This window comes from Fistularia commersonii, chromosome 2, assembly GCF_037954325.1.
Source record: "Fistularia commersonii isolate RoL2024-O1a breed Wild chromosome 2, RoL_Fcom_v1.0, whole genome shotgun sequence".
NCBI lineage: Eukaryota > Metazoa > Chordata > Actinopteri > Syngnathiformes > Fistulariidae > Fistularia > Fistularia commersonii.
Window position 1 is genome coordinate 10,392,814 of NC_141285.1, and position 18,378 is coordinate 10,411,191.

General features: G+C 38.1%; 1 protein-coding gene across 3 annotated transcripts in view; it reads left to right on the top strand.

Annotated features, from left to right (window-relative positions):
• Positions 1-223: 223 nt before the first annotated feature.
• Positions 224-18,378, top strand: part of LOC147236321 (striatin-like) — a 30,477-nt gene continuing 12,322 nt past the window's right edge. For all 3 annotated transcript variants that reach the window (XM_086166924.1, XM_086166933.1, XM_086166942.1), the window contains exons 1-4: positions 224-553; positions 12,324-12,427; positions 15,183-15,256; positions 17,956-18,034. In XM_086166924.1, coding sequence (XP_086023050.1) covers positions 341-553; positions 12,324-12,427; positions 15,183-15,256; positions 17,956-18,034 — 470 coding nt within the window. In that variant the 5' untranslated portion in view covers positions 224-340. The remainder of the gene's footprint in view (positions 554-12,323; positions 12,428-15,182; positions 15,257-17,955; positions 18,035-18,378) is intronic.

Genomic DNA, 18,378 nt, shown 5'->3' on the forward strand with positions numbered 1-18,378 from the left:
TGGTATTTGCCTTCTTTTTGTTGCACATTCAGTCGGTAGTTAGACCGAGAGGGATAAACAGGTTTTAAAATCCAGGCATGTAACGATGTTTCCTCTTGTATAACAGATGCGTAACGATGCTCCTTCGGGGTGTCTTGGTGGATGAATCGAACGCCTCCAGCCAACATGGTGTGGGAGGGGCCGCTTCGATGACGTCATCCAATGACAGCTAGCTGTCAAAGTGAGTTCATTCTTCGGACTCGGGAAGACAGACCGCTGTCGACAGTCTTCTACCTTTCCGTTTGTATTTAGCACATAGAACCAGTGAGACGACGGGCAACCCATTCCACCGAGCCCGGCCATGGACGAACAGGCAGGGCCCGGCGTTTTCTTCAACAATAATAACAACTCGGTCTTACCAGGCAGTGGGAAAGGGCCGCTGCCTGATGGCGACGCCGGGGAGGCGGCCAGGGCGCAGTACAGTATCCCGGGGATCTTGCACTTCCTGCAGCACGAATGGGCCCGTTTCGAAGTAGAGAGAGCACAATGGGAGGTGGAGAGGGCCGAATTACAGGTGAAACGACTGTATTATATGCACACACGACTGCATATCAACAGCAGTGTTGGGGTATAGCGTCATTGCTTTGAAGGAAGTAGATTTCGGTTTCTGTGTTTGATTGTTCCCGTTACTAAGCTAGCTGTTAGCTGTAGCGCAGGAGCTAAAGGCGCAGCAGCGCCCCCCCGTTCCGCCGTCGCGACGGCTCTGCGCGACGGGCTAAAACCTCCGAACTTGTTTGCTGTTGCTGTCCTGTTGAGTTGATACCCTGAAGAAGCAGACTAGATTATATGACGGACGGCAAATGTAATATTGTCGATGCTAAACAAGTAGCAATAACATATGACTACGTTTACTTGCCGTCATTTTGTTCGCCACACTTTCTGCCAGATGCAGAAAAACAAATGGGAATTAAGCCAAGCAACCAACGTGCCTGTAAACCTGCCGCTGCTCGTAGATTACACACCGCATTAAGAGTAACTGCATCGTTACCAACCCCATCATGAGCTTGCTACTGTGTCACTGCCACTCCTGAGTAAAATAAAGATAATGGCGCATTTAGTTAAACTATAACAGGGGTTTTAGCTTGAAGTACTTTATGAGACCAAGATTTTAGTCCAAACATTTCAACCAATATTTATGAGTTGTTACTAATGTAATGGGGAGCATCAACTATTATTTTTGCTTTCTACAACTACAGTCACTGTTCATGTGTAATGGCACCGCATCTATGTTGTTGACATGTATAAATTCCTGCATGGGTTTGTTATTTTATGTTTTCAGACTATTGAACTTTTTTAATCAAGCATAGTGGCATTTGATAGACTTTGAGTTTTACGAGTGCGGCCTGTACTAAGTACATTCAGTTACATTATGCACAGACCGTTCCTCATGCTCCTCTGTTCTAAGCTTTAATTTTTATTTGAAAGTGGGATTTTTCTTCTTACATTCATCTAGGGCCCTATTTCCTGAGAGTAGAAGCCTCTCCTCCTCACCTGCTTTTGACAACTTTCAGCTCCATCTTTACATTAACACTAACACATAGCGTAGAGGAAGACACTGCATTGTTAACACGGTGTACATGAATACACTAAGCATTGTAGTGGGGTTTTGAAACAGCTCGGGCAGCTTCCATTGGATGGCCTATCGAGCTTCCTGTCTGATTCCATTAAGTTGGCTTATCATTGAAACAGCAGTACCAATTGCGGCACAGTGAGTTGGCCAAATGGCTTATTAGATGGTTTGTTTGTGGCAGGAAAACACTCAGCGCATAATTATTATTATTTTTTCTGGAGAGGGGATTTGGGGAGCAGTCATTCTAACCTAAATATAGGTGGCTGATGTATCGGGCATGTTATTGTGTCCATTAGCAGTCCAGCATTTCAAATGTCCGTCTCACCTATAATTCACATTTAAATCACTGCGATACGAAAATGCTGACTTTTGTGTTGTTTTTGAACATTGTTCCTTTTATTCTTCCTGTCCTGCATTATAACTGAGAGATAGTGAGTTTTAGAAAAAAATCAAACAGAAACCCAGCTTGGTGATGTCCCCCTTACAAACACCTAAAAAAACACCTCTGTAGACCAAGATTCATGAACCTTTTTTTAACATCTTCGTATACAAAGCATAGACTGATCTGGCATTAATAATATTTATGTCATCAATGAGAATATTTAGAAATATACTTTATCTCTAATTTTCCGACTGCCCCAGTTCTCACTACGGTTCTTATGACTGCTTGCTTTTACCCTCCCTATGTTTACAGTAATTTCTTCCCAATGTTATACATTTATTTTTTTCTTTCATGTTAATGTGTACCCATTTTTTTGATTTAGACATTCTTTTTTTTAGGTGATTTAAGTTTAATATGTATTTCTTATTTTATGTAATTTTATTCTAATTTGCAAACAAAATTTATTTCACAAAATGATAATACCCTGGCACAATTTGACAATATTTTCACTCATTAATCTTTATTGATACAATGCACAACTCTAATATTTGCAATTTTTTTTAAATATTAGCAATATTTATTGCTAATATTTGATGAGGATGGATATGTTCTTTCAGGAAGGAAAGGTAAAAATTAAGGCAAATGTTGGTGTTCTATATTCTATCCAATTCTGGGTGTAATTCAAGTTTTTAGATCTTCTACCCCCCTACTTTTCTTGTAGGTTTTGAGGTAATTGAATGGAAGACTGTAGAAGCTGTGTTTTCTGTCTGTTTGTGTCGAAGTCAATACCCAGAGCTCACAGGAATGTCATCCAGCCTGTTAGGTCATGCTCAGAGCCACACCTCTCTACAAACTGCACAGTTCCCACTACTGTGCCTCTTCTGTGAGATCCATTGCCTGTCAGTCACCATTAGACTCCAGCTGAGTTGTCACTGATAATCAATTGATTGGTTCAGTCAAGTAGATTAGTGCACAAGTACTGGTGAAAGGTTACAGCCCTAGTTATTGTCTTAGTAACACAAAAAAGAGTGGGACTAAATTATTAGTAAGCTGTCTTCAGTGGCAGCTGTCTGATCAATTGGTAGTGACAGACAACATTGATCTATAAATCTTCTTGAAGGATCAAATTGCCTTTTTTCCCTTTTTTAATTATAATGATTGATTACATCTATACTAAATTCAAATTCTTGCCAGTTGTGGAAATACTATAATACTGTAGATATATCAGTTGTTTCCATTACACTGATTACTCTGCCAACAGTGTAAATATGGGCTCGAACACTTGTGTACTTTTTTTTGGACTTGTGGAATAGAACCCTCCATGAATAGTATTTTTATCTTTATTAACCAACCCAACCACAAACAGCTTTGGAAAGTATTGGAAATTTACCAGAGAGCTTATTTAAGAGCTTATTTAATTGTTGTTTTCATTGAGTGATCTGAAAATAACCAGTTAATTATAATCAGTAATTATAAAATGCCTTCCACAACTACTAGAAAAAGAACAAACATGGGCTTGAAATGTAGAAAAAAATAGATAAACTGGTGTGGAGTGATGCAGGTGCTTTGGTGTAGAACAGTTGTTTGTCTCTGAAGACTGCACCATAGGAAAATATGTTATAGCAAAGTTGAGATTCAAAAGTAAATACTGAAGAGTTGTTAAGTTTGAAAGAATTTCATCATTTCATCAATTTTGCTGTAGAGCTGCACGCAGGACATTTCATAACTTCATTGATAGATTTATTGTTTATTCATTTTTTTTTACAAATCTCTTCCTGTATCTATGAATCTTTTTGTTTAATGTTTGGAGAAAGTGTATATTTCCAGATTACACGTTTTTGCTTTTATTTCCTATCTGATTAAACAAATTGTATTGAAAGAAGTCTTTTACCAAAATAGTAAGTAATTTTTTTTTTAACTAAAAACAAATTAGGACTGTGGAATTCAGAAATGGGTGTTAGCATCACTCCTCAAATGATACTTTGTCCACCCACCAAGCTCCAGTTATTTTTGCCTGCCTTCTCAGTGTTCACCTCAGATTGGGAAAGCACAGACAAGCAAAGCACATGCTTTACCACAAGGAATACATGGGCTGGCTGACACAAACATCTCAGGATTTGCAGAAGTGAATAACTGATATAATTCCTCACATAGGAGTTTAGTCCCCAAAGTCTTAGATGCAATAGTATCAATCAACACTTGCACCACAATGATTGAATTACTTGTCAAATGTTATGTGTGACCTGGTTATTGTAAAAAGGATTGTGTTCGTCCCTATTTCTTAAAGCCTGATCCTAAAAGCCTCAATCAGCTATCCCCATTGGGCTCATACAGAGATCTCTCCTTGGCTGGAGAGCAGACTTGCCGGCCCATCAGCTTGACTCTTTTACCTTCATTCACAATTGATGCCTTCGTCTGTCTGTGTGTGGCTGGTGATCGTCTGCCTCAGTTTTACAATTAATCTCAGGTGTCCTGTCTATCACATTTCCATTCAACCTGTTAAACATAATCAGATGTTTTTTGACAATATGATAGCAAGTAGCTTCTTTCGTAAAGATATTGATGTAAATGTTGTTTGCCTTTAGTGTATTGTGTTGTGTTGACATTGAGTATGTCAACATGAACAGTCATTTCAGGGTCATATAATTTGTATGTTCATGAGAGTGCAAGATGGTATTCACCAATTATTGTCTGTAAATTTTTGGCAGATTTGATTTACTGTTCAGTTTTCTATTTTTCAACAACTGATGTGTTTGTTGTACGTTTATTCTAGCAGGTACTCCTATGTTCACAAATCGATTGGTGACTGTAGGTCACCATTGGTTGATTAAATTAATGTCTTGTGATGCTAATGTTAAAGAATGACCCTCAGTATTTTCAGGTGCAATTACATTTAGTGTTACAACATGCAAACACTGCTTAACTATCATCTGCTCTATTGATTGTAACGGTTTCCTTCCGAACATTAGAACCTTGCAGGATTCTCGAAAAAAAACAAAGTCTCTTAGGTGGCTAAAAACCATACAATCCCATAAAGTTGTTGATGTCCTGTCAAACAAGAAGGGAACAGAGAATTAGAATGAGCATAGTATTTGATACACACCGATGCATGCAGAGTGAAGAGCCTAGAGGGCACCGATTGCTTCCATGCTTCCGCTGAAGTTTATGTCTCCCTCTGCTACACCTCCTACACAACTATGAAGTACTAAGATTCTGATCCACACCAGTTAATGTTTGCACTTATGATGAGATATTTCTATTGTTTTTTTTCCCTTCACACCTACTCTGTAAACCTGGAGTGAGGCACAGGATTTTACAACTATATTTTGGGTGTTGTTTTACTGATCATATGGAAGCATACCTTCCATATGACCTTCCACACCTTCCATAATGGGGGCAAACCCCATTTTAAGCTTTTGATTTTAAAATATGTAGCTGGTCATTCAGGTGTAATGTTAATGCAGCAACATGGAATTAGTAACTCTCATCCTGAAGAGGTCCAGCCTGCTGCCTTTGCTTGCTTTCACCCCATATAAAGTAGCACAGCATTGTCGAGTTGACAAGAGCAGTGTGACAGCAAAGTGTAAAGTGAAGCTAAAGTGGAAAGTCGTGATGAGATAAAAATTGTAACAAATGGTTGAGGAGAAGAGAGACATACTGTATTTTTTAATGTGAACTTTTCTGCAAAGAGCAAGGCTGTGTGTTCTGTTTTTATATATGTGGGCTTAAAGATGTAGTCCTGCCTGTTCCTTATAGCACTAAATAAATCTTTTATCATATCAGAGGTTAAGAAGCACACCCTAAATGGATCAAGGCACAGCATTTGCATCTTAGTTTTTCTTACTGTTCATCTGTTTGACCTTCTGGTTTCTGGCTCAGGCCAGTTGGAGACAAATAGATATGTAATGTTTATAGGAGTTTGTGTAATTCTTGAAGATATATATATATTTATACTGTGTGTGTGTGTGTGTGTGTGTGTGTGTGTGTGTGTGTGTGTGTGTGTGTGTGTGTGTGTGTGTGTGTGTGTGTGTGTGTGTGTGTGTGAAGTTACAGTGATTAATAGACAAGAGGCAGAGGTAGAGGTCGCAGAGATGAAGATGCTGAGGTTCTCTTTGGGAGTGACCAAGATTGATAGGATCAGGAATGAGTCTGTCAGAGGAACAGCACATGTTAGATGTTTTGGAGAGATGGTCAGAGAAACCAGACTGAGATGGTTTGGTCATGTACTGAGGAGGGATAGTGAATATATTGGTAGACAGATGCTGGAATTGGAGCTGCCAGGCTGGAGGTCTCGAGGAAGACCAAAGAGAACATTTATGGATGTAGTGAGAGAGGATATGAAGGTAGTTGGTGTGAGAGAGGAGGATACTGAGAATAGGGTTAGATGGAAAAGGTTGATTCGCTGTGGCGATCCCTGAAGGGAAAAGCCAAAAGGAGATAGGAGAAGAAGTATATATTTGTCTGTCTGTCTGTCTGTCTGTGTGTGCATATGTATATATATGTATGTGTCTGTGTATCATTATATGTACGTATATATATTTGTGTGTGTGTATATATTTAATTGTGTGTGTGTGTGTGTGTGTGTGTGTGTGTGTGTGTGTGTGTGTGTGTGTGTGTGTGTGTGTGTGTGTGTGTGTGTGTGTGTGTGTGTGTGTGTGTGTGTGTGTGTGTGTGTGTTTCCCTCAGTTTATAACAAAAACTGACCATTGCAGAGGTGTCTAAACGTAGCATTTATTGTGTTCCAGAAAGCAAGGCATAACCAAAAATTAACCCTCTCTGGGATCTTGACAGGAAAAAAAAATCAGAAAATTAATAATAATATTATCGCTGAATAATGTCTTTGTCCCACTTCTTGACAGATGAGACAAATAGCCTTTTTCTTTGAATTGAACAAAAAAATTATCGTTCATCCACTGCAGGTTAAATACCCTGCATTCTGAATCTATTTTTCTGTTACCTAATGTTTCGCGATTATTCCGTGTTATTTGACAGGGGTGTGTCCAGGATTTTTTTTTTTTTAGGGAGATTTCAGATAAGGCACAAACTGTAGAAGGGTGGGATAGAATGTTACCTTCTAAGCATGTGCAAGTCACAATACGTGGCCAGAATGAAAAAAAAAAAATCATAATGCATCTCTGGTATTGTTCAGGGGCTGGGCAAAATGTGGGGGTGGGCCGTATCCGGCCCCCGTGCCGTAGTTTGGGGACCACTGGAATAAACCCTCTTATGGTGACAGGAATTCTTTTTGGATGTTGTAAGAATAATGCTTCTGCCTCACTAAGTTTTAAAAGAAAGACATTTAAAGACTCCACTATGGGAAATATTGACAGCCATCTTTCTTTTTGTGACAAATTTCATAGTGAGTATCTGATACTGGTTAAGGTTTACTATTTATTAGAATGTATATTGAAGTCACAGCTTCTTCTTTCTTATATGAATCATGTAAAAAAAAAGTATGGATCCTAAGTATCCCTTAATATTTTTTTATTTGATAACGAAACAATACAGCTTATGTAAGTAAGTATGTGTCTACTTACTTATGTAAGTATGTGTTATTTATTGCAATTCTAGTCTGTGCAAAAGTTCTTTAGAGAAAATAAACAAGTTTACTATGAAACTGACATGTAAATGTAGAGCTATTGTACATCTCACTGTAATATGCAGTGAATTGAGAGTTGATGCAGTGGGTTTTCAGATTGTTCAATAGAATTAAAATTTACTTGAGCAAACATGACTGGAATATAAGCCAAATTATTAAAATTGGAATCTCTAAATTCGGTGTCAGCTCTAAACCTGTTGTCTCAATTGGGCCATAGATTTGCTATAAATTTTCATCTAGATTGAAAAACGTTGCATGCTGTAGCCATTTTACAGTAGCTGCCGCACCTGCCTTGCCTTTTTTGTTTTGCTGCTTTTTTTCTGTTGCTGTTGGAGTAATGGCATGCCTGGAATGCACTTGGCTTGTTATCAGGTTGGCCATCATGGTGCTCATGGGTTTACAGGAGCAATGCGAAAACCCAGTGTTCATTGAAAGCAGGTTGTTTGCATTGTAAATATGGGATTACACCTCCTCCATCAGTCCCGACCGCAGCTGAGGGACTGCCATGTGTGACCATTTTGTTTGTATGTGTGAGCTCTGAGGCTGTATAAGTATCCACTGAATTTTTTTTTTTTACAAATGGAGTGAGCGCAGTTCTGCCATGCTGGATTTCACTGTGTTCATTCTGTCTAGGTCAAAGAGCCTCTTTGTGTTGTCAATGTCTGTGCAAATGATGCAAAACACGTCTGGAAGAAAACATGCTTGGAATTCATAAATGTCAGATATTGTGGTTTCATTTGAAATATAAATAGTCTGGTTGTAGTTGATAGTCATCACATAGTAGCTGTCTGAATAATTAGTGGAAAAGGGAGGGATACATATATTTGATTTGCCTCTGTGCTCAGAACAGTTAAATACAAAGCTACACATTACTAATCCAACATTTACGGCTTTCCTTAAGATTAGTATTGCTAGAATACTAGAATACTTTAGCTATTTCTATTTTCTTACATAAAGTAAAATGGTACAGAGAATACTTTTAATATTTTGAATGTACCGTATGCTTATTTATACTTATTTACGCTTTTCATTCAAATATGTTAAAAAATACAAGCTATTGCTGTGAGCATTCATCATTGTTATATGAGTTAATTTAATAATTTCATTCAATCTAAGAGCACAAACCTGATTCCCATATTAGCATAAAGTGTATCCTTACATTTGTTTGTTTGTTTTTTTTCTTTACCTCCCTAGTCATTAGACTATCCCTACTCCCCCTTTCCTGTCTCTGAAAAGCCCTGTTCTCTAGATGGATGTCCCTTTCTACGTGTCTCAGAATCCGACAGACTAAAGAGCCCTTATCCCGCAGCCCAATAATGCTGTCAGTGTGAGGCCTGGAATTAAATGCTTCCTGTGTCTCTTTATGGCCCGAGTTGACTCATTGCATTCCTCCCAAGGTTAATGTTTGATGGAGGGGAGATGGCAAGCCAAAGATTCACAGAGCCGCACTCTTCTCTATCTTTGGCACCATGGAATGCCAGGGATCCCCTAGCCAGGCCTTCATGTGAAGGGTTGTTCTCAGTCTATGAAAATGTATAGTTTTGTCTACAGTGAAATTGGAGTTAAAGTGCAGTTTTTACTTTTTTGCATGAGATTATCTGTCTGAAATGGCTCTTCTGACAATCCGTTATTGGTACTTGTTGTGGAGAATAATGCAGGACATTTGAGGTAGGATATGGAAATATAAAGTTGAAAAAAGATTATCACTCATATTCAACATCTGTGAAATGTCCATATGTAGGCTGGAAATTGGACATTTGCAAGTTTCTTAGCTTATTCTGTAAGTCTCAGTATGATGCTATAAACAATCAGCAATTATCTCCTCCGCCGTACAGCAAGAAGGTCCCTGGTTCGATTCTGACAGTGTGGAGTTTGCATATTTTCCCCATGGGTTTTATCCAGGTTCTCTGGTTATCACCCACAAATATATGTAATCGATTAATAGGAAATCCTAAATTGCCCAGGCTTGTGAATGGTTGTGTTTGTATTTGTTGCCCTGTGATTAACTGTGATGTACCCGGTATTTTCATTTGAATAGGCGAAAATGTGTAATAAAGATCATTGTTCCTAACTGCAATTAATATTAAGGCGTATTGGTATCACTTGGCTATGGCGTAACTGAACACCACATACAAAAGTGAGACTTTGTTTTGAACAAATTAGTTAACATTTGAGCTCCGCTAGTGTGGTCTACTTCCTGTTTTGATTTTGAACAGTATCATGTTATCTTTTTTTCTTCTCTCTAATTTTCTAAGAAATGAAGTCTATTCTAACAAACTTTTAACTAAATGAATCTATCTGACTCAAATGTATTTCATGCTGTAGGTCATTCTGTGAAGCCATTCACAGGTGTTGCATATTCATTGCTGGACTAGCCAGCAATTTCTGATCCTTCACTAAATGGCACCATACTCTAAAAGATGCACAATTAAACACACAAATCTTATACAGATTCAATAAAGTTTGCTGTCCCTTTGACAGCACTTAGTTAAGTTTATTGTTTCACAACTTGTGCTGTTCTGGGTGGTCACTCTGTTACTATTTAGTCCTAGTGGTAATAATGATCCTGAGGAATATTTTGTCTGTGTCTGTTACAAAACACCAGCTGAGAAAAAATGGAAAACAAACAGAAAAATAATGAATGCAGACCAGACAATCAATGCTTTTCCATTTTCATCTGCCAATTTCAAGCTACTGTCAGAACAAATATTTTGTAATTTCTTTCTTTAGTTTTAACATATATATGTATATACATATTCTACAAAATGACTCCGTTTTCAAAATGTGTTCCAAACAAAGACTACGTTCAACTGAATGTCAAATTAAGCAATCTACAATTTTGGTTATTGTTGCATTTGCTAAAGTTTTATTACCAAACATATTGGTTCTGCCTTCTATTTGGGCTGTAGCCACTTTAGCCCAAGGCTAAAGGCTGTTGTTCTGGGAGCCACACAGTATGGGCCCTCTAAATCAGTGATTATTTTCTTTATTTTCTTACCTGCCCTTTTTTATGCCCTTTAGTATGTGCCCCTCCCATATTTTCCGTAGTGTGCACCAAGTGATTTTTTTTTCCTCTGAAATTTTCTGCCCGGCACCGTGCCCATTTTGGCTTCAAGGTTTTTTTTTTATTTAACTCCACTGCTATTTTGCTTCTCTCAATGTATGGTGGCACTAGCTGCTCAGGGTTGTGGAAAGCAATATTTTTGCTGAACAGTTATGTCCTAGAATGGAATGAAATTGATCAAAATAGGAGGTGATGGAAATGAAATATCTTTGTGCCTGTGTAAAAGTCAAATGTTACTTCACAGTGTATAATAAAATGCTTAAAGTGTTGAGTTTTTTCACCTAAAATAAAAGTAGATTGATCTTTTATAACTTCAAATAATCGATGTGACTCCAGTGTGTCAAAATTGGTCCTGTAATGAATTATTAAGCAATGATGTTTGTATCTTGAAGAAGGTTGAAGAGGTGTCATGACACACTGTTGCAGACTGCAGCAAAGATACAGTCGTTCCCATCTCTGTGAACCTGTGATCCAACCCACTCAAACTAGAACCATCCTCTGCATGTAGCTTGAAATGCAGGAATTCAGGTCAATTTTTGTTCTGTATCACATGCAGTATGAAAATTTAAATAATTCAGAATAAAAGTTTGATTTTCATTTGATTTTTAAAGCAGAACAGTTTAGTGAGTGTTGCTGTTATCCATCCAGTTTCTAGGGGCCTCCTCATCCTGCTTCTATTCCTTTGCTCTGACTTGCAATTTGTGTTCATCCAAAATAACCTTTGGTCTACGATGTAGTGCATTGAAGGATAGATGATATATCTACGTGGACTCTATGTAAATATATAATCTATATTTCAATATATCTCAAATTCGAACTGAAGTTCACTTTTTGCGTTGCTGTTGGTGATTTACAATGATTGAAACCATAAAAATGGCAACTAAATGAAGCAGTTTTGTACCTGACACACCTCACACATACAGATCCAAAACACCTAAATTCACTATAGCACACTCACTTGATTTTGGCTTTATTGTCCTTACTAATCCAGAATTGTATTGAGCAGAATATATTGTATGGATTACAATTTACAATGTCTGATTCCAATTGATAGTGCTTAACTCATTGTGTCATCTGCTCAATTGGATTTATCCCCTACTGCTGTTTATACCACAGTATAAGCTCCTCTACCTGTGTGTGTGTGTGTGTGTGTGTGTGTGTGTGTGTGTGTGTGTGTGTGTGTGTGTGTGTGTGTGTGTGTGTGTGTGTGTGTGTGTGTGTGTGTGTGTGTGTGTGTGTCCGCGCCCGCCTGCGCGCATACATGTGTCTAGTATATCTATCAATGTAATGCTGACTCAGACTGGGTGCGTCAACAGCTGCTGCCTGTTAAAAAGAGACTGTGTTGTGTAGAGAGGGAGAGGATTTTAGAGGAGGGAGGTCTCAGTTGATGTGTGGGAGGGCAAGTAGGTTGGATTAAAATAGAAAAGTACAGATTTGCTGTTTCCCTATCATGCCACATATATTGATTTGACAACATCCTATTTCAGTCCCAACAAAAGTAGCGGTTGTCAGATGTTGCCTTGTGGAAGCTGTTTTTTAAGTCTTTGTTGCAGCCAAGCTCAATTCTACAATGAAGATGGCCAGAAACTGGAAAAAATCTATTTATAGGCAGCTTTCTATATTTCTCCATGTAAAAATATGACCTGACAATCTTCTTTCTGTGTTTTAGGCTCAAATTGCCTTTCTGCAGGGGGAAAGAAAAGGCCAGGAGAATTTGAAAAAAGACCTTGTAAGGAGGATCAAAATGCTGGAGTACGCGCTGAAGCAAGAGAGGTCAGTACCTTATTGCCTGCTACAACAGCCCACCCACCCACAGCACACTTGAAACCTCAGATAGTCTTTAACGGGCACGGTGGTTCCATGTTTTCGATGTTCACTAAATATTAATTCCTGTGAGAAATGAACAAAGTTCCACGGTGCTTTGGGGTTCACACATGTAAACTCTTGAGTATTTTGTGCTCTTGAGAACACAACGCATCTTTTCTGTCGTGCTTATGTGTTAAAGGGTTCCCATCATTCCAAAAGAAAATCTAGCTATTGCTTACATTATATTTCTCATGCCTCTTAGCTTATGTCAATAGTTGCAGTCATGAAGTGAGAGTGGCAGAGAGTTTGTTTGAGTCCAACTGGTGTGATGTCTCTGGACAGGAGCATTTGTTGGCAGGAAGGTCTTGTTTGCTGTGTAAGGCTCATGATGCTGCAGCGCCTTCAGTGTAAGGACAAGATGTAGACAGGGAATTGTGTCCTGGCCAACTCGAGGTCACAGCCCCAGCTTTGTTTCTGCAGTAAACCAGAAGAATTACATTGTTGCCATTCTTCAGTGCATCAGCCTATGATGGTCACAACAAATGTCTCCATGGTAGCTGGGATGCTAGATAAATAAACCTGCAACAACAGCCCTGAGAAAAAAATTAAGAAGCAGCCATGTTTACTAAAATATTTGTTTTTTTTTCTGTTATTGTAGCTCAGGATTAACTCACCATTAAAAAAAATATTTTTGTATTGCTAATTGCAACCAATGCGTGTTTCATCACTGTGCTCACCATTCAGGCTCTGTGATGTGTTAATAAAAAAGTAAGGTGGTATGACTCATAGTATTAATAATATTATTTACCTTTATTTTTATATTGAATTTTGTAACACATCATTGATCTCATCAGTTTTTCATTGATCAATTCTGGTGAAAGCCTTGGGAAAATGCCATGAATCAATTTTCTATTTATCACCCTTAAACATCAGTAAAACCTTTATCAGTAAGTAGTTATGAAACTATTAAGAAGATTAATTGAAATCAGCCATAAAATAGTAGTGAAAATTGGCTGAAAAAATTAGAAGAAAATAGCAGGCAGTAATAAACACATCTGAAATGAGGGACCAAAAAGAATTGAAATGGATACATTATAAGGTGTTCTCCTCAATGAGGTATGATTTATTAAAAGGCTTTTGGAAAGTTTCTTGATACATTGTTGAACTACAATTCAGAGGAAACACAAAATTTATCTGTTTACCTGATGGGATTTTCCACATATTTAATGTCAAAACAAAGAACTAGCTTCTTGACATACTGAATTCTTTTCAATATTTCCTGTCCTTATGCCCCATATTAATTCTTGAGATCAGAGAAAGGATTCTGAGACACATTGGTGTCAATTCTCCCGATCAAGGTTTCACCCAACTTCTTAACTCATTGCAGATATTGCAAATGGTTTGGCCATTAGTGCTTTTAGTTTACTAATTAGTACTGAGGCCTGTCAAGTTTCTGCTAAATTTAAAATGACAGGAAAATGATCTATAGGGTTTCTAAGTGTGGAATCATTCTGTGGCTGTTTGTAGTTTATTTGTTTACTTTTCTCCCCTGAGATCACCTTAGACTCTGCCTCAGAGCCACACTTAAACCAGAATAGTACCACTATCCTAGGTTGCTAAGCAACAGGTCATGTCTCCAAGGGTATCTGGAAGCAGTATGAGATTGCTCACTCAATGTAGGATGTACCCAATTTAAAATAAATTTGATTTTCTATTTTCTTGGAGGAGTGGGCTTCCTCTGAGTAAGAAGCAGAGTAGTGTGTGTGTGTGTGTGTGTGTGTGTGTGTGTGTGTGTGTGTGTGTGTGTGTGTGTGTGTGTGTGTGTGTGTGTGTGTGTGTGTGTGTGTGTGTGCGCGCGCGCGTGCACGCATTTCACTGTGTGAGAGTTCTCCTGGTTTTTACTGATTTGAGTCTGTGCTGTCATTGAAGGAAACTAAACCTCAGGCCCACCAAAGCTGAAAAGATGTTATTCGTGTGCTCTTTTTTTAGCATCCTTTTATGTCTACAGAAATATTGATGAACACTCAGAAGTATTATTCAATTAAATAGTTGACAAGTCTCAGAAATATTATTTTATATCTCATGTGTGATATTGCATTACATTTTGAACTTTCAAAACTTAAAGCTCAGTCAGAAATCTGCAGATAGATTTTCAGAAAAAAAGACAGGGGCCACGCTGAATATGACAATTGTGCTGCATTGTCAGGTCAAATAGCCCGCAGTACAAAGAAGCACACAGGGGCGAATGGCTGGCATATTTAACATATCCCTTTGATATTTTGCTGGAATTAAGTCCAGTGTTGTGTTTAATGCAAATCTGATTTTCATCTTCTACTAAATGTATGGAATATCTGACAGTGTACGCAACGTCTTTCTAAAAATTATCTGATGACACTGTTTTTTACAGGGTCTTTTAAACTAAGAATAGTTCATGCTACAGCGTTTAAATGCTGCTTGAATGCCAATGATGTTCCACTATATTATATGATAATAAAATAAATAGCTTGTTTATTTTACTTGATGAGGGATTTCTATTTTTTAAACATCCTGTTTTTAGTTGACTTTGAATTGTATCCCTATATTGTGCCGGGAACAAACATACAATCTGATAAGGTGATGTTTTTGAGTGAGCGTTAACTAATGCAGACTTTTTTAAGAAGCTCTTTTTCAGGGGTTTTGCTCCACCTTGTTTTCTTACTTGTGTGCTTCTGCTTAATTCCAGAGCAAAGTACCACAAGTTGAAATATGGGACCGAGCTAAATCAAGGTGACATGAAACCTCCAAGCTACGACTCTGGTAAGTGTGCAGTCAACCCCTCTCTATTCCAAATCAACGCGATTGTTGGCTTCACATACCCCACCTGAAAGTGCAGTCTCACATGTGAAGGCTGCATTCATGTTCTCTTGTCTGCCTCAGTTGATTCAGTCAGTGCCTTGTCTTGAATAGTGATCAAGTGTCATTGCTGGATGCACAGTACAAACATCCAGCAGCTTTAATTCACTTTAATTGTCAGTTTATAGTGTATTATAAAAATGTAGTAGTTTTATAAAGAAATTGGCTCAATTAATGCTCAAAACTGAAGTCAGTGTCCGGACAGAGAGAGTTTGAATATACAAAGAGGAGGGATAGGGAATATCTGTGTAGCGGGATGCTAAGGGTGCCTTGCAGGGGGCCTAAAAGAAGACCAAACAGGAGATTTATGAATGTAATGAAAGAGGACATGAAGTTAGTGGGTGTGAGAGAAGAGGACGCAGAGGACAGGGTTGTGAGAAGGCAGATGATTTGCTTTGGCGAACACTGGAGGTAACAGCTGAAAGAAAAGTTGCAATGCTCAAAACATGGTATATCAGATTAACATGGAAATTAACTGCAAATTTTGCAAGATTAGCGTCTTGATGAACCAGGCTGTAGTTTTAATGGGGAGCCTTATTGACAAAACACCCTGGCAAAGCTTCAGAGTAAAAAAATCTCACATTGAGACATTTGAAACCGTTAAGATGTTACTCAGAAATCCTCCAGTACAAATGCAATTTATCTCAGTTTTTTTCAATATTTCCAATGTTTTTCTAGTGATTTGTTTGTCTCCGTTTTAGTCTGGTTTCATTTTCTATAAAATGCATTTAATGTGATTGTTTTCACAATTCATGGCAATTATTTGAATAAATCATTAACTAATGATCCTCTGGACAAAAAATACCTGCCAAGAATTGGCAATATATTAACTGAAATTCAGCAGAAAAAATAAGAGAAAAGTTATAGGAAATAAACCAAAATAGAATTTTCATCATGAATGTGAGAGGTTGTCTAGTAATATGTCAGATATCTTGTCAGATTGTTTTAATAGTTGTATGAAACAAGTACTGCAGTAAAATACTTGCTCAAAATACTCCCCCTTTACTTGTGGGAGGGACAAACATTAGTGGCATTCTTTCACATGAGATACTTTTTTTCTTTATTGTGGTTTACATTTATATCATAAATATAGGGCCTGTCATACTTGTTTTGTTTTCTCTATCAATCGAGTGAGAGGACCCGAAGTTTAAATGTACTAAAAAAATGATACTGCCTCATCAACTTAAATCCGTGCATCCGATTTTATTTCACTCTATATTTTCTTTCTTTTCCTCTTTCTAATACAATTATTGTTTATCAGCACACTACCTGCTTCATTATTATCATTTAATTGGGCTTTGCTGTCCTTAAATTAGTTTTTCTGCTCCTCATCTCTATTCATGAGGGCTGTTCAAAGCACCCAAGCCCTTGAAGTGTTGATGACTTAGGTGAGGAGAAAGCGATGGGGGGAGAGGTGCTATGTGGAAAGACTTTGGAGGCAAAGAACGAGAGGGGTTTCTCGCATGGTGGCACACCTGCTCACTGCTCACCTTCCTGAATTTGACCTGACCCATTTCCTAAGCCCCCGTCCCACCCTACCCACACACATTCGTCTGTCCCAACAAATCAACCCCTTGAGACACAAACTAGCACTCTTTCTCTCTGACTCACCTTGTCTAAATCTTATTAACAGAACTCTCCGCGGTTTTGCAAGTCCAGGCTGACCAGTCGCTAACAGAGCGCTGACGTTGTCGAATATCAAAGTCAGCTTTTAGTCCGATCATTGTTTTTTCAGAGCCTTTGACAATCATAAAGAGTGTGTGTCGTTCTGGATGCTGCAGGCACAGACACATATGTTACTCTTTCTAGCATGTCATGGGACACGGTTGAGAAAACAGCAGCCCTTTTCAAGGTGTTGGAAATTGTAATTTAATATCAAATGGACTTCTTATATTGTTCGCAAGAAGAAGAGCTTTCTAATTTCTTACCTGTGTGAGAAATATCTCTATCTCTATGAATGTTGAACTACAAACTACAGTAAATAGCATCGACTGGGTATTAATATATATGCTGTCTCAATTCACAATAGTAATTACTTAAGTGTTTCTCAAAAATCTCAAGAATTCAAATTTTGAATGTATGTGAAACAGCTAATGGAACTGACAGTTCAATATGTGATGATATTGAGGGGAAAAAGAAAAGTTTTCTGACACGCTTTGTATTTCATAACGCCAATTGGCTACTCTTTATATGCTATATGTTATTTATATCTCATACATTTAGTAAGCTGAAATAATATCTGCTGCTAGACACTGATCAATTTTAATACATATTTTTGTCAATATGGTGACACATCAAATGCTAATTTATATTAATACAGAGACCAGCCCTGATTAATAATATTTTTCACAGCAATTGCTAACATCTCAAGTATTTTTTTAAAGGAGCAGCAGAAAATGTGTCTATTTTTCTAATGCTTATCTACCAGTCTCTAATCCACTCTAATCCACTGCTGACTTGCTGAAAGTAAGGGCTGAATATGTGTAGTCGCCAGGATGCTGTGATGCAGGAATGTTCTGGTCGTATTTACTGAGCGGAAATAATGTCAGAGGCTGTGCTGTTTGTGGAGCACTGATTTGTAGCTTCTCTTCTCCCCCCTCCAGATGAGACAAACGAGAATGAGACTTCTGGATCGCTTAACAATCAGCTGTCCTGGAAACAAGGCCGTCAGCTCCTCAGACAGTACGTTAACATCATTCCCTGACAATCCTCAACCTAGAAAACAGAATCATTCATGAGCTCAGTTGAAATTGATGGATCTTCAAACACCTCTGGCAACATATATCCGCATAATTGGTATCAAGGCTATCAGACATGATAGTACTTGAGAACTTGTAATACTGTGCTAGCAGTATTGGGCTCAAACAAAATGTGGAGCAGGGCTCCCTCATATGGGTTGCAGTTGTCATTACCTGCTTTGTTTTTTTAACATGTAGCTAAGTGACTCAGGAAAGTCCTGCTTATCAGGTCACCCTTCTGTCTATAAAGTCTGTGTAAATATACACCAGACCCTGGCCTTTAGTATA